We start from the raw sequence: 23,233 nt of genomic DNA, 5'->3' as shown, positions 1-23,233 counted from the left end.
ACTGTTATTATGTAAAAAAAACAATTTTAGCATCACTCCTACAAAAATTTGAAGGCACCAAAGGCCAAGACTGCACGCCAAAACTTTTCAATGCGATTCTTCGCCCGACTGAAACACAAAGAAGTAGCTTCAGCCTAATGGTTTGTGTGAAAGAGGTTCTGTTGACCACAACTGTTTGAATAATAGAATGATCTGCATTGTGAAATAGTATAAAATTCAATAAATATGTTGAACTACAGCACTATCTGCTGGTTGAAAGGAAATAATAAATATGGCGAAGGACTGCGAAACGGACTCGTTAAAATCCTTTTTTTTTATCAAGCAATTTGTATTCGATGATTGATAAATAGTCCCCATTTCTAATCAGATAACTATTGTCATTGGATAAAGGAGGATCATCCTGCATTCATGTTACAGAAAATATCTATCTAACTTTGGAAATTAGACAATGATGGGACATTTGGTCTTGGTTTAAACTGGCTCACTGTGCCTGTTCTCTTCATTTCTTCACCAAGCTGATGTTAATGCTGTTTTTTTATTTTTATATTTACAGCTATTAAGAATCCGAGGGAGAACACCCGCAGCCCCAGAATAGGCCACGACTTAAAACGCTCCCATGAGATGATGGAGAGCTCCGTGGGGAGAGGACACTCCAGCAGGGAGGGAACTCCCCTTGAAGGTACTGTACCTCCATCCGCCCGGAATATACAGAATGCTCTGGAGTGTTCTTGCCATCAAAGGGTGTTTCCACTATGTTTTTGTCCTTTCAGGGTTAATCAGCAGAGCCTTGCCCAGAGAAGGTCTCCATGGCGACTCAAAGGAACGACCACTGGCTACTGGGTCCATAATGCACGGTAATTCTTAAACTAACCACACTTGTGTCAAAACACTCTTGTGTAGACTAAATGGAAGCTAATATCTTTTTCCCACTTTCAAGGGACACCGAGAACAGCCGCTGACTCTTACGACGATGCAATGAAGTATGGGAAGCAGATGAGGACAGAGAGCCCACCAGTGCGCTCTTTTGAAGGGTCTATTGGCAAAGGCAAGCCCTATGAAGGAGTCAACACCATCAAAGAGATGGGACGCTCAATTCATGAAATCCCTCGACAGGATCAGTCTGCTCAGGACATGTGCAAGACCCCTGACCTGGCAGACAGAAGGGTGATGGAGGGCTCCATACCTCAGGTTAGACAAACCAATTCACATCAAATAAAGTTTTTCTGAATATCTAATTCAGTAAATACAAAGTCACAGTATGCTATGAGACGCAAAACAAGTTTTAATGACCTTCTGTTAAAACGTTTTTCCTTCCTTCAACAGATTCACCCTCTGGGCCAGCCTGCTATCAAACACAATGTCAAGTCATTAATCACTAGTCCCAACAAGATGACCCACGCTATGCCCCAGCTTGAGGCAATGGACCGAGCCAAATATGAGGAGAGTAAGGCTGTACGGCACACCTCTGTGGTTAACTCCACCGCATCTGTCCTGCGCTCGACACACCAGGAGGCTGGGAAGGCTCAGCACAGTCCCAGCATGTACGAGGACTCCAGTGCTCGCAGGACCCCTGTGAACTACAGCAACAATCCTGTTTCCAGAGGCTCGCCCATGCTACGCTGTCCAGATGGTAGGCTATACCAAATCTATTCAATTCACAGAAGAATGCCTTCATTCTAGAAAAAATTGAATTAGATCATTTTACTAAAGATCATTCAGTTGCTAAAAAAATGGCCACATTAGAGTTATTAAATGATTCCTTGCTTAGGCCATGAACTGACCTTTGCTTTCTGGTTTAGACTTGAACAAAAAATAACTGCAAGTACATTAGAAATTCTTAGATCAGCCGATCTTCTAAGCTATTTGTGTCCCTCTTTCTGAAGGTGGCATGAGCTCTGCCAAATCCGCCGCACATGACAGAAAGAGTGCCATGACCCCAACACAAAGGGACAGTGTCCCGGCCAAGTCCCCGGGGTCAGGTGGAGATCCTGTTGCCTCTCATAGTCCCTTCGACCCCCACCACCGGCCTGTTGTTCCAGGAGAAGTTTACAGGGCCCACTTGCTTCCACACCTCGACCCAAGCTTGGCCTTTCACAGAGGACTAGACCCTGGTACAGAGTTCATCTCTTCCCTTCCTTATTGACAATTAAAAAGAATAAAAAAGCAATTAACCTTATTATGAGCAAGCTGACGAAAGCAGACTGGCTCCTGTAATTCATGGGCATTGCAGATCATGCATTTTTCAGCTTTTGACGTCAGCAGTGATCAGTTTCTCTGACCCTTCTGCTCATATATTTCATTGCTTTCCCTTTGTTTGTTTTTTATCTTGTACCACAGCATTCATGTTCCCCAGGCAGCCGTCCCCAACAGGATACCATAACACCTACCAGTTGTACGCCATGGAAAACACGCGTCAGACCATCCTCAGCGATTATATCACGTCCCAGCAGATGCAAGTCATCCCCCGGCCAGACATGGCAAGAGGATTGTCGCCAAGGGAACAGGCTGTTTCTGTCCCTTACCCAGCTAACGCTCGAGGTACGGCCCTTATCATATTGACATCTGCCTCAACAGGCAGGGGAAAGCGTTGTAGTATGCAGACTGTGTGCTTGTGAAGTAGTGGCTACCTTTTCCAGACGCCCAGAAGCAAATGACCGTCATAAATTTAGAAGATTGATTTGCTATTGAGATTGGGGCTGCAAGTGATCGGTCTTTGACTCAGTTCATCGATTGGGTCGAAATCTCCATTTGCAAAGTGGTTGCCTCTCCCAAGTTGACCACTATTCCACGCCGTTTGCAGCCCTTTTGCATACTGATCAATATGTATTTACACGAACAGACGAAGGGGATGGGTTACATCTTAAGTTCACATGGTGTTCATACATTAAAAGAATTGATGGATTGGTACTTGTTACTCACAGCTGGCCCTTTGCTTCTGTCTGTAAAAGGGAATATTGATCTAGCCCAGATGCCTCCAACTATCCTGTTGCCTCATCCTGGGGGAACAGGTGCTCCCAATTTGGAACGCACCGCCTACCTCACTGGAGCTCAGCCTCCTTTCCCTCCTAGGGCTTTCAACCCAACTTCCATATCACCAGGTGAGACCCCTGCCCCTTCCCTACATCCTGTGCTCCCATGAACTCCATGTTCCCTAACGCATTGGTAAGAGTGAAAGCCTCTGGTAGCTTAAAGTGTCAGATCAATGCATTCAGTTAGGTGTTATTCTACGTACACACCGGGCACGTGTCACACGTTCAACATTGGCCTAAACAGGAATTCTCAAACATGCTTTTAGCATACAGTGTTCACAATGGACTGTCGCTATCTGATAGTAGTGCATGTACTCACAGTTGGAAGAGGCTTGGTGTGAAATGTCAAAGTGGTGAAAATGTCATTTCACAGCTCTTTCACAGATCTGTTCCGATATATCAAAGACTTGGTGTCATTTCATTCCAGCCGAGCGCAAATTGCAATTATTAATTTTTCCTCCGTGATAAATTTTTAAAAAGGTGACACTTCTGTGTTTGGAAAAGGACGTTACCATACATCACTACCAAATCCGAGTCTCTGTTTGGTCAACGTTCAACTGCTTTGACTTTTTTTTTAAGCACGTTCAATGGCCACACGTTTTGTACGTAGAGCCTGAAAACTGACTTAAAACATGGCGACACACGAATGCAAGAATTTTCAACACTGAAGCCTGAGACGCAGAGATTGAGAGCTTGACAACAAACTGAATTCAGATGACAGAGCAACCCAGTGGAGACTTTTGGAGTTTTAAGTTTTTTTCATGTGTTGTTTCATAATGTCTTGTTTTTCCCTTCTCAGGTCATCCAGCCCATCTGGCCTCCAGTGCCGAGAGAGAACGTGAGAGGGAGCTGCAGGAGAAGGAGAGGGAGAAAGAGCAGCGGGAGCACCGCGAGAGGGAGCGGGAACGAGACTTAAGAGAGCGAGAAAGAGAAAGGGAGCGAACTAGTGAATATATGCGTGGAAGTATGTGCTTTTCCCACCATTAATATCATTTTAATATACGCTAGTTACAAGGTTTGCTCTTATTTCGTGCTCCTCCAAGGTGGACAAGAGCATCCAGTTCGACCAGGAAGTCGAGGTTACCTACACTCCCCATCTCCCTCACTCAGGACACAAGATGTGGTGGTGCAACAGAGACCAAGTATCTTCCAGGGAAAGAGTGTCATCACCTCTTTAATGTAAGCCAAAAACTCAACAACTAACCTAACGTATTTTCCGGAGTATTAAGTCGCAGAAGCCAAAAAATGCATGATAAAGAAGAAAAAGCCATATAGAAGTCGCTCTGAGGTACAAGTCGCATTTTGGGGGGAAAGTGCAACACTTCTGAACAAATCCACCAAGCCCGCCGTAATACTGCATTCACACCGAACGCCATTCATGCATCGTCCTCTGCCTCTTTTTTGACACACATCAGATTCGATGCTTGGTGCTTGTCCAAAAATGTGTTTAACTAGATCCTTCAGATGTATGTGGGAGAAGCTACCATTAAGCTATTAGTCTCATTGCTACATGAAAGCATTGGCTGTATGGCTCATGAACAATGCCCAAAACAAACGGATGGTTTCCAGCCAATGGTTACAGTGATTCCGAAACCAGTACAACCAGCTGTTACTCGCCATTAAATATTCTTTATCAGCCGACAAGGAAGCCGACAGGCCATTGTGCTCTTCATCTCCGCCCGCCTTCCTCAGAAATTCGTGCAGCACCTTTCTCGAGCGCAAAAGTCTCATACATGCGTCTTGAGTTGTCTGAGCTTGTGAGATAAACTGGAGGAATCGCGAGACAGCAATAAAAAAAAAAAAACGTGAAACCGCGAATATTGAAACGCCAATAAGCGGGGGAACACTGTAATTAAATTTTGATCCCATCCCTTTTATCTGAAAGGGCAAAACTGAAGGCAAATGAATGCAATTTTTCCTGGCATACTGCCATATTAAATAGAGACATTACACAGTGTTAAATTCATTTCTATTGACCTGAGTCATGTTGTGCCGCTGAATACTAACAAAAAGGAACTGACTTTAGTTTTACTGAAAACCTGCTGCATCAGCTGATCATGGCTTGAGGAATAACTGAATTGGAGCAGTTAATTCCAAAGACTGTTCACATGCTCATTACACGCAGCTCTGTAGCAAACACTTTATCAGCGCTAAGTAGGTCAGCTCATCAGCTGATTTTGTTTGGCTATTTTTCAATCTTTACAGCATGAAAGTGAACTTAACACACATTTAGACCATGTGTTGTTGGGTAACTTGACATTTTCATATCATGTTTTGGACTAGATTTACTAATCATAACCTTTAACATAACTTGTCAAAATCTCAACTGTCTACCAAATCTTAGTTATCTTTCAGATCCTTTTTTGTATCGTGACTGTTTAAGCCTTACATATATTTTGATTTTGGCAGTAAACATGGGTCACTGACTCTATTCAATTGATGTAACGACTCCTTGCTTTATCCTTCATGTGGCTAATCCATGTAAATATGGTTAGATCATCATTATTTTTAGACTTTATGGCGATTCAGTGCAGCTGGCCTTTTTTTTTTCTCCAGTATGGCCGCATAAACAAGCGGCCTGTCTTTTAATTGTCATTTCATTTCCTCCATGGCACTAGGGGTAGCTTCGGAAGACAGATTTTACCCGTTCAATGCTTTCTTTAAAATCAAATTGTTTCACAAGTTTCATAAAAAGGTTTCTTACATGGCTTTTTTACTGTATTATTTCAATCAAACCACAAAAAGCCTGAATAACAGAAGCACGGATCACAAATAACATGTCATTTTTCCTGTCTTTAACAATACATAGGAGGAAAGATGCTCTGATTTATTTATATGTTTTTGTGCTCATTTAGATTTTGAAATAAAAGGAGTTGTGAGACAATTCTTTGTCAAAAGTCTTTTCATTTGAAAAATAAAGCAAATGTACAAACAGCCTTTTGATGCCTTCATCTTATTTCTGTTTAGGGCTCATCCACCTGCAACAACATCAGCATCCCAAAGCAGCTCCCGCTTCAGTACCGCAGCAGACGCTCTGGCTGCCTTGGTGGACGCAGCCGCTTCTGCCCCTCAGATGGACGTTTCCAAGGTGAAGGAGAGCAGGCAAGAACCAGACGAGGAAATGGGGACATCTGTTGCTGGCAGGCGGGCACCCAGCCGCTTAGAACAACAGCAGCAGGAGGCAGAAAGGCGATCTCTGCACTCGCCATATAGTGCCATGTCTTTGCCAGGTGGCAAACCCCATCCAGCTTACTCTGAGGGCCCCGGTAATGGGGCTAAGGATAAGGTTCCTCAGACCAAGTCCCGCATCGAAGAGGAGCTCCGAACACACGGAAAGACGACCATTACGGCTGCTAGCTTCATCGATGTCATCATCACACGCCAAATAGCTTCAGACAAAGACTCCCGTGAACGAGGCTCGCAGAGCTCGGATTCCTCCAGCAGCTGTGAGTATCTTCAGTTTATGGCATACAATCTTGTGCTGCATTCACACAGAGTGTAATTGGCACAGCAAATTTACGTAGAACGCCTTCAGCTGCTTCTGAATGACGGCTGCTTCCAGTGGTACTTCTGTCTCTCTGTGATCGGTTTAATGACTTGCTGTCCTGCATTAGTCCGAGGACGGAAAGAGTTAGTATAAGAATAAAATTGAAGGAACATTTTTATTATTGTCTCAATGCAAAAAAGAAAATATTATGCAGTTTAGCAGGACAATGATCAGATTCTCCTTCATGTTGGTTTTGGACTTCATCCACTGATCACATAAACACGTCACAGGTCCCTTGTTGGTTGACCTGACGTTTTTGCTTTGCCAAAATTCAAATTTTTGAACTCTCGCTGCGATACCCAAAATGCACCACAACACCCACAACGCACTGCTTCCAGACCACTGTGCTGGGCCAGACTATCACATCGTGCTGTACGACCTCTGATTGCATCTGTACATTGACTCAACATTGAAACTGGACGCCTTTGACGCGCAAATAGCATTCGGTGGGAACGCAGTTTTATTCAAACTTTTGCTTCGCACCGGCACGAATATGAGCAAAATGGTTGAACTTTTCATATCGTGACCACACCTTCATGATTTAAAGTCCCACTCCGATCTTTTGATCATGCTGTTTTAACAGGAAAAAAAAAACTTTGGTTGTTTTCTAGGACATTTAGGATTTTTTCTTGATATTTTTTAGAAATTCACCTCTGTGGGCGAGACTGTTGGTGTAGAGCAGGGGTCGGGAACCTATGGCTCGCGAGCCATATATGGCTCTTTTGATGGTCACATGTGGCTCGCAGACGATGCGATGTCAGAGGCGCGCAGTAGTAGCAGTGCTTAGAGAGAGAAATCTGCGCCAGCGCTATCAGTTACTATTATCTATTATTTCACAGAGTTTGTACCAGCTGAAAACCTGTGAATTGCCGTGGCTAAAACTGCGCGCTCCCGTCTCTGAGAAAGAGCGCGCAGATGCGGGGACGGGATGTGTGAGGGAGAAAGCAGAGGGTGGGGGTGAGGTGTTGTGGGGACAGGCAGCAGGTGAATCGCGCAGGGATTGTAAAAACGTAAAACCCGCTTCCCGTCACTCACTGTGGCGTGTGAGTGTGTGTTTGGCTCCCCGTCTGCATGTGAGCAGTCTTTGTCACATCTACAGAACATTCAGACCTACGATGACGTTTAAAGTCTCAACGCCTGAACGAAGCAGAAACTCACCACGTATCAACCAGACTAGACCATCAGCAAAACTACCACGAGAAATACTCATCATTTATTAGCAACAGAATAACAATGTTATTAAAAAGAATCCACAGACTTATTGTACTTTAAAAATGTTGAAATTAAATCAAATGCACACATTCATTTGTATATTTAGTTTTAAACAAATTGTCGCGGACTGAGTTGGATGGCTGTTGGGCCGCGTTAAAAGTTCTGGAGTTCATTGAACGCGTCAAGCAGAGATCTGATTGGCCCTCAGTTCTGTCGCTCAGCCTGTTGTTAGGTAGTTTGGACCAATGGGGTTCAGCTATGGGCCGAATAAGGGAAATGGGAGGGCTGCAGCGGGAGCAGGGGAATATAAAGTTGGGAGAAGCGCTCTCGTGTCGGCGGGAGAGATTCAGGAGTTGCTGAATTAATTGAAGGGCGTTTGTTGCGGTCTGCAGTAATCGGAATAAAGAACTTTAAAAGAGGTTAAGTCTCCGTGCCTCAGTGTGGGGAAGGGACACTACATTATTGTATGGCTCTTTCGAAATTACATTTCAAAATATGTGGCATTTATGGCTCTCTTGGCCAAAAAGGTTCCCGACCCCTGGTGTAGAGCAACCCTGCTCCCCTTTCGGTCACCCATCTGTTTACGTGCTCTCCTGCTAGCTTACAGCCACTCACACCCACAACCTACCATTAGCACTGCAACAATAATGGAGAGCACTATTGGAGCTGTCCAGCCGTACAGTTTAGCTCAAGATGACAGCTCAGATATGCAAAATGAAGATGTTTATGGATCTATGTGTCTACAAGTGGATGCCTCAGAATGGAGCCGAGCAGGGAGCTTGTGGTTTTGTCTATTCCTGATTCACAATGACTTGAATAAAGAAATACTCAGAAATTGAATTTTAAGCTTAATTTTCTTTATGTATATCCTCTATCATCAGAAAAAATCAGAAACACCAAAAATTACATTTCATTGGAGTGGGTCTTTAAGAAAACTAAACTACTGTGTAAACGTTTCTTTCAGTATCATCTACTCGATATGACAACTCAACTGGAGGAGCCATTGAGGTGATAAGCCCTCCAAGTTCTCCGGTCCAATCCCAGCAGGACAAACCAGAAGATGGGCAACAGCAAGCAGCAGGTATGAGTACAGGAAACTCCACATTTCCCTTTATAGATATATTATAAAGCTGCTTTTGTCCAGTCAGTAGTGGGGTGTGTTCAGCAGACTAAATATATCGATATGTTGTCGTTGGCATCATTTAGATGGCCAGACCCCTCTGACAGCTGAGACTGTCAGACAACATTCCACCACAGCAGTCTGGTCACTAGACTACATTAGGAGTCATACTTGTTACCTGAAATGAACTAAGGAGAAACTTCATAGCCTCCTAACAGACTTTTCCATCGTAGCTTAGCATAGGTGCTAATGTTTCCATTCTTTTTCTCAATGGCTTAAAAGGGACACCCCCATGTAAATGTGCCTATTAAAGATAAGCTTCTATTTTTGCTCCACTTGTATAATAGCTAACATTTTGATTGTTAGTTTGAATACGTTTTATATATTATAATATAATCTGCACATTTCTGCAAAGGTGGGCAGTTTTCAGGCTAAGATGAAACTAATAAACTTTGTTCACTAAGAGTGTGTTTGTGGAAAAATAATAAGCCACTTTATAATTACTTTTGCCACTAACTTTATTCTTGTTACTACAAAATATTTCCAGCATATGATTCTATGTTTGTTTTTATTATTTAAACGTTATCCTTTTGGTCTGTTGTCCACCTTCCAGTCAGCATGCGGCCGTATGAGATGAGCCGATACCGGCCTTCAGGAGAGCCCCCTCAGCCTCCCTCCTCCCAGGCAGATAGCTACACCCAGGTCCCTAAAACTCACAGAGTCATGACCTTGGCTGACCATATTTCAGTAAGTATTATTGTGTGAACATATTTTTATTTCAAAATCAAAGGAAACGCACTGAGATTTCCTGAGGTCTGTGGGGGCAGCTGATATTTTTAGAACGTTCTTTTTTTTTTTTGCATATTCTTTTTTTTACTTTTCTGCCATGTCTTTGTAGTTCTCAGTCCCCGTCACAGACGTGTGTATTATAATGTATAGTTGTTATTGATAGCAAGTTGAAAATGCTGTTGTGATTTACGATGTCTTAAAGCCCCCTGCATCATAACAGCTTGACTTGAACAGCTCGCTAAAAAGGAAGAGGCCTAAACCTTGTGAGCTTAGCGAGGAACCACAGGGTGAAGGGAACGGCACAGGGAGGAGGGGATGCTCTCCCAGCAGGGAGCTCCCACACAGAAACTAGGTCAAAGGCTGTGAGTCTCTCTGCAGCCAAGGAACAGTTTTTCTTTCTTTAAGAAAACAAAGCCCCCTTGAGCAAAGCATGCTGGGGAAATAATAAACTATCACAGGGGTGATTCATCTAACCAGTCTTGAGTTTATACAAATGTAACATAATAAAAACTGGATTATCAAAAATCCACATCAAGATCCAAGCTGGTTGGAAATGGTCTGAGGGACTCTTAAAGCATAATCCAGTTAGAACTGTATGTGGGGATCGTTTTCCAGAAACTTCATTCTGACTTATTACACAAACAAAATTTGATAACTTTACTGGAAAGTATAGAAAGAGGAAAATTTCCTAATAAAAGTTTGATATCATAAAGTTGGGAGTTTAGGTTTGAAAACATAACCAGAGCTCTAGTGTTGACATTCTTTCAACAACTGTAACTTTTTAACCATTGATGCACTTAACATAAATCCAACAGAAGCAAAGAAAATCTGCCTCTCATAATGTGTTGGAAATGTTTGAAAAGCTGCTTTTCTCCACGCGAGAATCAGCTGATTCCTATTAATCGCACAAATGATCGAAGACCTACGATGCTTCAAAGAGCGTTTATTGAGGTTTCACTGGCAACATCTGCTATGTAAGCTTGCCTCTTTATTCAAGTAGAACTTCATTCACTACAAAGTAAAAGAGTCCAATTATAAAACACAAATACAATGGGTTAAAAAAAATCTATATTCACACAATATCAGGAGGACTGCTTGTTTTTTCTTTTTTTTTTTTTTGCAAAAACCAGAGAACATTTCTTTTATCGGCCAGAGATGGTCACATCTTCAGCCGCACAGCAGTCTCATTGAACATGTTCCAAGAAAACGTCAAGCTTATATTTCCTGGCAAGTGGCCTGTTTTCAGAAAAGCCAGAGTCAGAGAAGTCCTGCCAAAATGGCAACAGCCAGACGGGCTTAATTCAAACCACTGGGTCATGTGACCACATCATCTTTCGTGTCTTTTACAGTCACGATAAATAAGAAAAGATTTTGTTTTTAATTTTATGCAAAAGCTGTTGCAGTTTTGTTGCCTCTAAAGATAAGCCTCTGCTTCCAGTTTCAGCCATCTGTAGGTCATTTTACAGCTTTATTTGAGATGCAGATAAACATTTTGACATGACAGTTCGATCAGCTGTAAAAGTAACCTCTGTTGTTCCCTTTAAAGCAGTGAATATATGGATTTATGTCTAATTGACCGGGTTTTTGTTATTTCCTGTAACGCAGCACATAATCACCCAAGACTTTGCCAGAAACCAGGACCCGCCAGTCTCTTCTTCAGCCTCTGCCACATTCCAGAGTTCAGTTCCACCTGTGTCATCGTCGGGTCGGGTCAAGGGGCCTAGTCGGTACAGTCCTGAGAATCAGGTCGCTGCTTCACTCCACCAAAGGCCGGCAAGCAGGGTTTCTCCAGAGAATCCCCCCGACAAGCCCAGAGCGAGGTACATAAAGTCACTCATAATTACTAAGTCGCGATTTATAGCCTGTAATCCACCGACATGTTTTTCCTCTGGTCTGTTTTTTCAGGCCTGGGAAATCTCCAGAGAGAGGAGGCAGGCAGATGGAGAGCTACGAACCCATTTCTCCCCCGCAGGGATATCAAGGCATGGACAAACTGGAGGGAGGAGGACCCTCAGCACAAAGGCGAGAGGCTGACAACTCTGAGATCAGGTCCAGGATCTGCTCAGTGACCCCCTTTTTACACTGTGATGCTGTTGTTTCAAAAAAACAAAAGACTTTTCCACTGCATTTAGATCCAGCCCGATAGAAAACTTAAACATCATGAGAATAACACATTTGTGAGTTGACTCAAGCTGCTGCCTCTTGAATTACAATAACAGTTTTGAATTTTTGCAAATTCATTTTGCTGAAGTACATTTGTCTTGTTAACACAGTTTGTAAACATCCATTCACCCATTGGTAATATGATATTTTTGTACAAAGTTGGTTGTTGTTCTTTGGAATTGGATGTGACTCTGCTTGGTCTGAAACAAGTTCCTCTGATCAGACGTTACCTAATGCAGAGTGGATATGGAAGTATGTTATCCATACTGGACCAAGTGAGTTAGACGTCACAGAAAATAGCTAACTTCCAGCTCCAATCAAATGAAATCAATTTAGTCGCCAATTTTGGCGGTTCGGATGCTGCCATGTTGGAGGTCACTAAGCAGTGATCGCTCATTTCAATGGTAACCACTCTCAACAGTCGAGTGAGCTTGTTGGAAGTTCCACTTGAAAGCAAAATCTGTCAATCAAATGTTTTGAACTTTGGACATACTTTTATTGAGGAATCTGATTGGCCAGTTTATAGCTGGAAAACATTTGAAAAAATGAGAATGATCGAGAACATGCTTTAAAAAAAGCCATCAGAGCAAGAATGGTTATTCTGAGAAATCGAATGAGTTGTTTACTTCTCTATAGAAGTCCATAGGATTTTGACATCTTGGGGCCAGCTGGCACTTCCTGTTAAGGAGGGGCCACTCAGTCCATTTGCAGTCATATGTAGTCAGTGTCCCTACTAGGGATTAGGGCCTAAGGTTTTACCCCCTCTAAAGGCCCGTACACACCGGGACGAATATTCGCCAGGCGTTATTCGCCAGCGTTTTTCGCCACGTTTTTTGTGTTCACACCCAGGCGATTTTCGCTGACGATGAGCCGAGCAAACATGCAATTTCATTCCCTGACATTAGATGGCGCTTAATGTAAACAGAAATACTCCTGTACACAAGGTGGCGCTGCGCAACTTTACGATTCTTAAAGTCGCTTTTCACTCAGAAGAAGAGAGCAAGTATTTACGCGCTTGTCAAAATCATACAAAGAAAACATGAATATTTCAAGCACCAGTAGCTCCAACTGGTGCTTGGTTCGGGGATATTTAAGAATGTCCGTCATTATTTCTTCGCGGCAGTGTAGACGCTACTTGGCGTCTAACTTCTTCGATGGTATGTGTGCTCAGCAAGGCAGTTTTGTGTTTGAGCGCCCCCAAGTTGTGTTTTACTGTAACTTCAGAAGCTCCAGACACGTGTGCAAAAGCGCCATTCTCATTGGTCGAATAGATTTCGACGCGATGCGTCGAAAAAAAAAAACGAACCCGAGGCGTTTTTTTTTTTTTTGACGCTTTGGCGCGTGGCGTTTTTTCGCCTCGGTGTGCACACTCTCATTGGTGCCCTTTGTTTAGTCACGAGGCGTTAAACGTCGGCGAAAATCGCCGGCGAAATTCGTCCCGGTGTGAACAGGCCTTTACTCTGCCCTTTGATTGTTTTCAGGAGTGACTCCCGGTCTCCAGGGAGTGTCAGCTACCTGCCTTCCTTCTTCACCAAACTAGAGAATACATCGCCAATGGTTAAATCCAAGAAGCAGGAAATCTTCCGTAAGTTGAACACCTCTGGTGTTGGTGATTCTGATGTTGGTAAGTGGGTCTTTTCTTCGTTTTAGTCTGTTTCCCAATTAACTCTCACTAATTCTTTATACTTGTTAATAAGCATGTCAAAGTGTTCTTCTGAGCGTTATTTTGTGTCCGATGTTGTTTTTGGGTTTTTACAACATTAGATTGTTGCATTGCAGGAAATACACAACCAGGCACAGAAATTTTCAACTTGCCTGCTGTTACCAGTTCCAGTGAGTATGAAAGCCAACCCAGCACAAGCCTCTGTTTAGCTGGTTTCCTCTTTCACATTATAAATGCTCCTTTTTTGTCGTTTATAGGCAACATAAACCCAAGAAGTCAGTCCTTCAGTGACCCGGCCAGTAACTTGGGTCTAGAGGACATCATCCGCAAGGCTTTAATGGGCAACTTGGAGGAAAGGCAGGACGAGCACCAGGGAGGAGGGGGGCCAGGGGGCCTGAGCAACACGTCTGCTGCCGATGCCCGCCAGGAGGCCAGTCCATCCCCCAGTATGGGTATACTGAAGCACCTAGCCAGCAAGCGTACACGCCCAGAGGGGATTCCTGCTGAATTTACGAACACTTCTTGTCGGTTTGAACTTGCAGGGAAGCAGAAGCAGAGCAAAGCAAACAGCCGAAAATCCAAGTCGCCTAACCTGAGTCAGACCTATACTGGAGGGGAGCGTCCCTCCTCAGTGTCGTCTGTCCACTCTGAAGGTGATTATCACAGACCAACCCAACCCCAGTGGAGCTGGGATGACCGACCATCATCCACAGGTGAGCTGCTTTTTTTCCTTTACCCATAATAACCACCAGTATGTGCTTCTTATACACGATTGTCACTGTTATGTGCGCTTCTGCTCCAAGGTCCAATGCAGTTCCCGTGCAATCCACTGACCATGCGCATGCTGAGCAACACGCCACCCACCTCCATGGCCTCACCCTTAATCCAGAGTCAGCAGCAACAGCAGCAACAGCCGCCTCCTGCTGGCAGCCAGCAGCGGGTGTGGCAGTCTCTGCTGTCAGAGCAATATGAGACCCTGTCTGACAGCGACGACTGAGCGCAGCCCGCCGCAGCTCCAAGATCCAAACCAGGAGGCTCGTCCGTTCATGCCCCACCACTCCCAGAACCAACCTTGTTCCTTTGCAAGTTTTATATGTAGATGGGGTGGTGCCCTTTTTTCATTTTTGGTGCTATGGCGCCCCCTGGCCGTTGGCTACCTGCAGCAGCACGTAAAAGGCGAGACTCGCCGAAACTCCTCCAGCCTGTCGGAGAGACAAACGTCAACCGAGTTGATGACATGGGTTATGGTTGAAAAGAACTTCAAATGTACAAAGAAAAAGACATAAGAAGCTATTTCTGAATTTTGTCCGATTTCTGTAAAGATATACTTTGTCTTTGAGAAAATCATCTTATGTAAATAGAGTAACCTTTTGCAGTGTTTTTTCTTAACTTGATTCTTGTTTTAATGTCGCTTTAAATTGATCCACTTTAAATGGGAAGAGCAAGGGTTAAATCTTCAACAATGCAGTTGCCCCCCCTCACAGAATCCTCAGAAATTGTCATTGGGAAGCTAACAGAGACTGGACCTGCAAACGAATACTTGACCGTGAGTGGCGTCCACCAGACAACCACCACAGCCTGGATAAGGGAGCGGCAGCGGTATCACCTTGCTGTACCAAGGTCTCACCTTGGCACAGCAGAGAAATGTTGTTAGAAAAGTTTCAAACACTGGTGTCAAAGCAGGAAGTTGAGAAAGTCAGAGGTAAGCTTGCAAGAGATGTTATCTTCATGACTACTCCTGTACCCTGACAGGAAAATGAAAATGAGCCAATGTGCTTTTGCCCCCCCCCCCTCCTTTTTTTTTTTTTGCTCCGTTGATACTCGTCTCGCCTCTACGAGGTCACTTTTAAAAGCTGTCCAGAGTTTTTGCATTTTCAAAACACAAGTATGTCAGGAAGTTTTTCTTTTGCAGGGGGGTGCTTTTTCCACGCCTTGTAACTTGAGAAAGAAGGCAGCTTTAACTAATTTTTCTCAGAGATATACATTGGTGTTTGATGTTTTTATTTGTCTCTCTGGTCCCTTTTCTTGTTTTTCTTTTTTCCTTTGATACTGTCCTGACAAACATCTTAACTCTGTAAAGAGTCTTTTCATAATGCAAAAAGACAAAAACTAACCAAACCTAAAGAATTATCTGCACCATTGTTGCACTTTCTTTGCATTGTGTTTTTTGACAACAAAAGGCATACTACCTGCTGTGTAACTTATTCTGCTTCCAGCCCACTACTATGCTAAGATGTGCTTAAACTTTTCCCATCACTTGCAGAAATCTGGATAGTTTAGCTTCCTGTCTTCTCTTAACAGCTCGTACAGAATATTTGGGTGTTCCACCTGCATCAAAGTTACAGTTTTATGTGCATGGTACCGTTAAATATTTAGGAATTTGCTGTCATGGTGATTCAAAGCCATGACCACTTAATCTCTGTTTTCATTGTTTTAATTAAAGGACATAAAGCTTTGAATATGACTTCTATTAGGTCAGCATCATAACAGGCAGTAGTCGTTGCTTTCCAGTTATTTTGAACTTCTGTGGGGAAAATGCATCATTATGGTTTTCATTCTGTTTAGTGCTCTAAACTTGACACAGTTTAATTATGACAAACTTTAAAAAACAAAAAAAAAACACCTTGTAGCACATGCTCAAATTTCTTTTCTGTCATCATTATTCATCCTGTTTAGATGGGATGTTGTGTTTACAGAGCAGTGTGTGTGTGTGTGTGGGGGGGTTTACAAACTTGAATCTTAAGATCCCACGTGAAGCCGGACATAAAAAGAAAAATTTGATGCATCTTTTCAGCTTTCTGTCAGACACAGTTGTGACCTTTTGTCTTTTTGAAAATGAGACTTGAATCCCCAAGTATCCTATGATGTTAAAACGCAATGTTTGTATCGCACAATGTCTGTTAGTAGGCTATTTCAAGAGTTCAGACCAATCAAATAAAGTGGATCAGTTCTCTACCACAGAAATACATGACTGTTGTGCAATGTTATTGTCAGGTTTTTGTTCCATCAATTATAATTATGCTGTTTATATCCCAAATCAAATAGCCTGTTTCGTTTTCTAGGGCATAATTTCAGCGGCAAAAGTTCATTAGAAATACACCTCCAAGACTGTTGGCCTGCCCTACTTCCCATCATCCATCTTTTCACACGCTCTTCTGCTAGCTTACAGCCCCTCACACCCCCATCCTAACATTACCGGTGTAAAAAAAAACGTGAGCAGTATTGGAGCTATCCAGCTGTACAGTTCTGATCCAGATTCCAGCTCAGACAAGGAAAACAAAGACGTTCATGGATCTGTTTGTCTGCAAGTGGATGCATCAGGATGGAGCAGAGCAGAGAGCCTGTGGGCCGCCCTGCATTTATTTCGTCACAAATACGATCTTTTGCAAATGGCACATTTTTTCGTGTGCTCCTGATTCACAATAATTTGAATAAAAAATACGTAGAAATGCAATTTTGAGCATAATTTTCTTCATAAATGTTCTACTTCATCAGAATAATGCTACATCAACATGTTAAAAACTAATAAATTGTACCTTGAAGTTAATCATTTGTTACCATGAATGTGCATTTTGTGCGCTCAAAGTAACATTTTGTAAGCACAATTAAGGATTGTGTGTGCACATATTAATGATTTGTTTGTATTTTGTGCACATTAGTATTTTTTGAGTATTATGTGACCACAAATTAGTTGTGGGCGTTATGTAAATAAGGTCGTTATTGTGAATAAGAGCATATTCTTAATAGCTTTTCTGGTTGAGTAAAGGTTAAATTAAAAAACTGAAAAATCCTCAACACTTTGCTAAAACAGCGACCACAAACTGCACAGCAACTAACCAAACGCATTGTTTCACAGACTTCTTGGAAACTTGTAAAGCGGAAGCAAATAAGGTTTTATTTTGAAAGGCGGCGGTGATTTACCGGAAGTTGTAATGCTTTAGTCGCCGTTCATTGGCTTCTGGAGGAGCTTTCGTCACCGTGAGTCAAAATGCGATCGTTTTTACCCGCTGTGGCCGAACAACTTTTTCGAGATATCCAGCAAACATATCACGAAACATCTCGAAGTAAGAAAAGAAATCCAGCTGACTGACTCTGTGTTTGCTAAATGCATTGTGGGTAAAGCGAACCCCTGTAGTTTCAAAAAGATAAATTTAACGTTGATTTACTGAAGAGACAAAAACCCAAGTGGATTTACTTTATCAACTAAAACTATTTTTGTAGGAGTACCTTCGGGCATAAGCGTCAAAGAATTTTTTAAAGTCAAAATCATGTAGTTCTTGTATGTAGCTGTAGCAGTGTAGCTATGTTGCTTTTGGGACGCTAGGGGGCGCTGTTGGATCTTTCATCAACGTAAAAGACCGGGAAAGACTCCAGGAATCAGTAAATGAGTGTTTACAGAACTCAAGGCTTCCTATTAAGAGTTGATAATGCAAAATATGAATATAATTTGTGCTAAATGTTATTTAAAAGAAATGCATTCTTACATTTTATTTATTTTTTAACTATCTTTTACACCTACAGAAGTCTTATTTTTTCAAAATAAACAGAATAATTCATTTTTAACTTGTATCATGTCTAAAAGCTTATTATGGTTTGTGTTTTTCTTCTAATGATAACTTTTAATAATTCTAACGAACAGCTGAAGGCCATTTTAAGACTAATAACTAAATCAATATGTCAGACAATTAAATTTGAGCTTTTTTTCTTAAACCTTGGTAAACGCTGCGTGTAGCATTTTGGCATACGTTTTCATAGTAGTCTAAGACAGATGCTTTCTGAGTGTTATCATTTCCATTTAAAATGTTATCCTTTTATCTCGGCAGTTCCTGATGACCTGTTGATTGCGTAAGTGGTTTTTTCTCCGTATTCATTCACGTCTGTTCATCAGATCTCTGCTCCTGTTTTCTCAGTCTGTGCTTATCCTTTAATGGCTCATGGTTTTTATTTTTGTTTTTTTTTTACAGCCGTCTGAAATTTCAGTTTCCATTCATGTCATTGTTATCATTTAGTGTGATTAAAAAAGCAGTTTCTATTTAAAATTTCCTCCAATGTGAGAACAACGCCGCAGAAGAAGGCCTTCGATGTGTTGCTGCTTTATTTTTTATCTGGCGCCATGTCTGTTGTGTGTAAGCCTGTCTGGTCGCCTTCACTTGTCTTTTTATTGCACTCTAAATGTATCAATAAAACTAGTCATCCATTGTGGTATGTCTAATGCAAAGAGGTCTGACCATTGCATGGTCATTAGAAAGTGTAGAAACCACAGATGGCTGGTTTTTTATCATCTAATTCCACCCTAATGAAAGAGTTGTCAGACAGAACCATGATGCCTTTTCTTAAGACTCACCGGTCTGGGTTAGTGTGGAAAGGTTGTGCCCCGTCTATGTCAGCACAATCACATCCTGTTTGTTGATCAGGAAGTTTCTGGTTAAGGTTTTATCACACTAGGGTTCTCAACAACCTATTTTTCAAGAATTCTTCTTACAAATTCATCTGATTATAAAGAAATGCATCTAAGTGAAACCAATTCTGCACTGCTTTGATTAACTGGACCGCAGAGATCTGTTTCTTAAATCATAATTCAGTTATGTACACAGAACACTCAGCAGGGATGCTTGAAGATGTAAAAGTGAATCATAATACAAGAATTCCCCTCCTGACAAGTTTTGCATCATCACAGCAGTGCAGGGAAAAGGCCATTTACTGTAAATTATTTTGCAACAAATGGTGCACATCAACAAATTTTACACGATACTCTGATACATACTCTGATAACAATTGCTTAAAGATTTTTTTTTTTTTGTTAAACTTGAATATCCAAACTGAATCAGGCTCTGAAGCTGCAGTGGTACCACCACTCAGAGTTTGAAACTCATTTTAAACTACTGAATATGATTTTATTTCAGTGCACGCCAGCTTCCTGCGTTGGTTCTCACGCTTCCTCCCACTCATCCTCCAGGTTGAAGTTTGTCTTCGGCTCCTGCGCGTTACCGGCCTTGGACCTCGTTGACCACCGTTCCGTCACCTGTCTATCTTCCCCGAGTGGTCGCAAGGCTTTCCAGGTGTGTCTGCGCTGTGCTAATGACTTACAAAGTGGATGGATTAACACTTTTCACTACAGTCTGTTTACAGCAACCATGCATGAGCTGCATTATTATGTGCATGAAAGCAGCGCAAAATGAATGGATTATGCAGATTGTTGTTATTTTTTTTGTCATCTTAGACACAGGTGATTAAAAAAAACCTTTTTCTCTGTCAGTGTTTTGGTGAAACTTTCTAACATTTGGCACAAACAACATTGGTTGCTATGGGGATCGGTGTAGTTCTTTCATTGAGTTTCGTAACACTTGTGCTATCCTAGGCACTTTAACGTTGGGAGTTGGGTCATCTAGACTCACTAGACAGTGCTCTGAACCTTTTTTCTTCAATGATTTGTGATCTTCACTGGTGTCCATGGATTACATGAAATCTTTCCACCTTCATCCACCTTTGTCATGGTAGGGAGAACACGTCAATGTAAGGGTGGGGTCATCTAAGATAGCACAAGGGTTAAGAAAGAAAAAATGAGGGCAGTCAGCCACACAACTGACATCTTTTAGGATCTTTAACCTTCTTAGTACAAAAACTTTCATTTATCAATGTGACCAAAAAAAAGTTTGGTATAAATTCAGTCCAGCGTTCTGTGGTTCAGATACAGGCTGCATCTTTGTTCAGAGGTCACAAGTGCCTGCATCTGTGTGCCTATCTGTTTATACACTCCTGATCAAAATCTTAAGACCAGTTAAAAAAATGCATGAATTTTCATTTTTCATGGGTAGATTTTTACAGGGTTCTAAGCTGAGCTTCAAAACACACAAAGAAGAAGAAGAAATGGGAACAAAAGGCCAAACATTTGGAGCAGACAACAGTTTAACTGTTCATCAGCTGATCAAAAGTTTAGGACCATAGCACTAAAAAGCCTTATTACGTCCTCAAACCAAAAATTAAAGGGTCCAAACAAAACACTCAGAAATGAGTAGCTCCACCCTTCTTGTTGAACACCTCAAAAGGTTGTTTTGGCATGCTTGATGCATGTGCTTCTAAAAGGCTTTTGGGAAAGTTGTGCCAAGTGGTGAAGATGACTTCATGAAAGGTAGCCACTAGGGCTGCACGAAATGAGGAAAACTTGCGATATGCGATATTAGTGATCAATGTTCCGATGATGATATATATAACTTGCGATAAATGAACAACCAGCAAAAACTTTTCCATTTCACTGCAAAATTTTAATTTAAATAAGGGTCAAAATACCTTAAAGTATTGTCCAGATTACCCTCGTCTAATTAGGAGGGCAACATCTAACATAAGAGCTCCATCTGATTGGTCAAATGCATAAAGGGATTTATTCAATTCATTAAATAGTTTAGGTTGCCATAAGATTGTTTTAGCACATTGAAGGTTTCCCATTTATTGCGATTTTCGCTGACTTTTGCGATATGGATATTGCACAGCTTGAAATCGCGGTAACAATATATTTGGGATTAATTATGCAGGCCTTGTAACCACTGTCTGGATCTGATATCCATTTTTGTAAACTTCTCTTACCATCCATACCCAAATGTTCTCAGTTAGATTAGAATCAGGAGAACATGCAGGATGGTCCAATAGAGGGCGGTTGTCCTCCTGGTAAAGTCCTTTGTCAGGACAGAACTCAGGGCTGGACTCAGATGCAGAGTTTAGAGCTTTTAATCTTAGATAATGGCTTTTGCTGTGGCACAGGATAAGACCAAACACATTGGTACGGGACAAATGGAGACTCAGACTATTTAAGACATGAGGGAGGGAATCACAGGTGGAAACAAATAGGGAGGATTAGACAGTCACACCTGTAAGGAAACACACAAGGGCAGGAAGTAACAAGGCCTGAAATTAGAGGAAAGTTAGTTTTTCAAAATAAAACAAGAATTGCAACACGAGACAACACAGATGACAGACATTGACCAACTCAGGACATAACTATATATAACATAATAAGACTGATGAGACATGACACCTTTGTTAGGCGAGAGTTGCGGACTGTTGAAAAACCCAGTCGTCATCACAGATGAGAAATGCCCCCTGCAGCATCTTGACGCCCTCGCACAACCTGAAGCTCCATTGTTTCACTGAAGGAAAAAGCACCCTAGACCATGATGGCTCCTCCTCCACCGTGCCACGTAGAAAACATTTCAGGGGGGATCTCATTGTTCAAACGCTTTGCACTTCTGTGAGTTCTAAGGGACGCCATCCATACGTCACTACCAAATCCAAGTCCCTGATTGGTTTAAGTACAACCTGGTTTAACTTTCCACATGCATTAAATGGATGAGTGTTTTGTATGCAGAGCATGAAAACAGCTGTAGAAATGTGCATAGGGACGTGTGAACGCAAGAGTTTTGAAGGCAGAAGCCAAAAACGCAACTTTACGCATTTATATACACTTTTCTTTGAAAGTGGTCATTTGAACGTGGGTTGCAGGAGGGTGTTGTGAACGTGTCTTGAGATGCGGCAACTCCCTTCTACGACCCTCCTCTCACAGCACCCGAATGGGTCAACTCATATATGGTGCATGTAGCTGAGACGGTACCTCTTCACAGGTTCTGGGTGACAGACTGTGTCTTATAAAGTGTCGCTTCACAGGTTTGTCCACTCTCCACTACTGCATATACTGAAGCTTCTACAGTGAGGCTTCAGTATTGCTTTGTTTGATGATTGCTTTGTCCTTTGTAAGAAAAGACAAAGCAATCATCTACCCTGACTGTGCAGTAATGCTGCCCTTAGAATTAGACTTTATTCTCAGCAGGCGTAGCTTTGTTTGTGGTGGAGAAAGAAGGCCGTGGTCGCTGTGCCCCAAATTTCCTGTAAACTCCTTAAGTCTCCTTTAAAAATATTTTTCTGAATGACAATGAAACTAAACAGGAGCCACTTTCCCCTCAGCCTTTGAGCTGGAATTGTTTCACCTCATTCACTTCAAGGCTGTTCACCTGCACGCTGGGAGGATTTACACAACGCTCAGGCTTTTTCCACTCGGCCTGTGTTGATACAGCGGGATCCAAATGGGTTGTTTTTTTTGCTCATAGTCTTTGTAGACTTTAGATGAGAAGTCTGGAGTGTGACAGAAGGATGTTTTATTGTGGACATGTGAAAGAAGACAGCTTCAAGGCCTGTGTGGATCCTGGTCTTTGATTTCTCCAGTGCCTTCAAAGCCATTCACCGGAGGGAAAACTACAAACTAAACATGGGTATGAGTCTGTTGCAGCACATTTTTTACAGAATGGAGGTAATTGAACCACATGGTCACATGCCTTTTGGTCTCACCTTTTGAGGTCAGGACTTTGACCATCCGGGCTCCTCCCAGGTCTTCATTTTGTTCATCGTAGGTCTTTCAGAGGTGGACCTGCTGAGTTTTGGATCACTGTCCGGCTGCAGAACCTATGTGTGCTTCAGCTTAAAGTCAGAAACCGATCAGGAAGTCTTTCAGGTCCTAGAGGAGCTGAGCACCCACAGAATCTCCCTCAGTACCACCGTCATGTGTGACTGTTGGCATGAGTTTCATCCCGTCAAATGTTGCTTTCATCTATTTACTTTCATATTATCTGAAAAGAGACCTTCCAAGGAGCTCACCTTCAGTCTTGTCAGTTCAAAAGTGTTTGAGATCACCAAGATGTTTTCTGACAAAACAGAGACGATCCTGC

At 42.2% G+C, this 23,233-nt stretch overlaps 2 protein-coding genes across 31 annotated transcripts in view; both read left to right on the top strand.

Annotated features, from left to right (window-relative positions):
• ncor1 (nuclear receptor corepressor 1) overlaps window positions 1-16,487 on the top strand; it is a 73,130-nt gene extending 56,643 nt beyond the window's left edge. For 14 of the 30 annotated variants that reach the window (XM_078930408.1, XM_078930410.1, XM_078930419.1 and 11 more), the window contains 19 exons: window positions 554-679; window positions 771-854; window positions 938-1,188; window positions 1,324-1,630; window positions 1,884-2,111; window positions 2,338-2,538; window positions 2,949-3,098; window positions 3,829-3,993; window positions 4,073-4,208; window positions 5,997-6,475; window positions 8,753-8,869; window positions 9,522-9,655; window positions 11,303-11,517; window positions 11,603-11,746; window positions 13,342-13,484; window positions 13,640-13,693; window positions 13,781-13,975; window positions 14,066-14,236; window positions 14,327-16,487. In XM_078930408.1, coding sequence (XP_078786534.1) covers window positions 554-679; window positions 771-854; window positions 938-1,188; window positions 1,324-1,630; window positions 1,884-2,111; window positions 2,338-2,538; window positions 2,949-3,098; window positions 3,829-3,993; window positions 4,073-4,208; window positions 5,997-6,475; window positions 8,753-8,869; window positions 9,522-9,655; window positions 11,303-11,517; window positions 11,603-11,746; window positions 13,342-13,484; window positions 13,640-13,693; window positions 13,781-13,975; window positions 14,066-14,236; window positions 14,327-14,520 — 3,494 coding nt within the window. In that variant the 3' untranslated portion in view covers window positions 14,521-16,487. The remainder of the gene's footprint in view (window positions 1-553; window positions 680-770; window positions 855-937; window positions 1,189-1,323; window positions 1,631-1,883; window positions 2,112-2,337; window positions 2,539-2,948; window positions 3,099-3,828; window positions 3,994-4,072; window positions 4,209-5,996; window positions 6,476-8,752; window positions 8,870-9,521; window positions 9,656-11,302; window positions 11,518-11,602; window positions 11,747-13,341; window positions 13,485-13,639; window positions 13,694-13,780; window positions 13,976-14,065; window positions 14,237-14,326) is intronic. The other 16 variants (XM_078930418.1, XM_078930406.1, XM_078930404.1 and 13 more) reach the window with 8 other exon arrangements.
• A 946-nt stretch (window positions 16,488-17,433) lies between these two features.
• zswim7 (zinc finger, SWIM-type containing 7) overlaps window positions 17,434-23,233 on the top strand; it is a 16,679-nt gene continuing 10,879 nt past the window's right edge. Inside the window, exons 1-3 of the mRNA XM_004076621.5 lie at window positions 17,434-17,587; window positions 18,347-18,368; window positions 19,480-19,582. Of these exons, the coding sequence (XP_004076669.1) occupies window positions 17,512-17,587; window positions 18,347-18,368; window positions 19,480-19,582 (201 nt within the window). The 5' untranslated portion in view covers window positions 17,434-17,511. The remainder of the gene's footprint in view (window positions 17,588-18,346; window positions 18,369-19,479; window positions 19,583-23,233) is intronic.

This window comes from Oryzias latipes, chromosome 14 (genome assembly GCF_053564925.1).
Source record: "Oryzias latipes strain Hd-rR chromosome 14, Olatipes_Hd-rR_3.1".
Taxonomy (NCBI): Eukaryota; Metazoa; Chordata; class Actinopteri; order Beloniformes; family Adrianichthyidae; genus Oryzias; species Oryzias latipes.
This window is presented reverse-complemented; position numbering and strand designations above follow the sequence as displayed.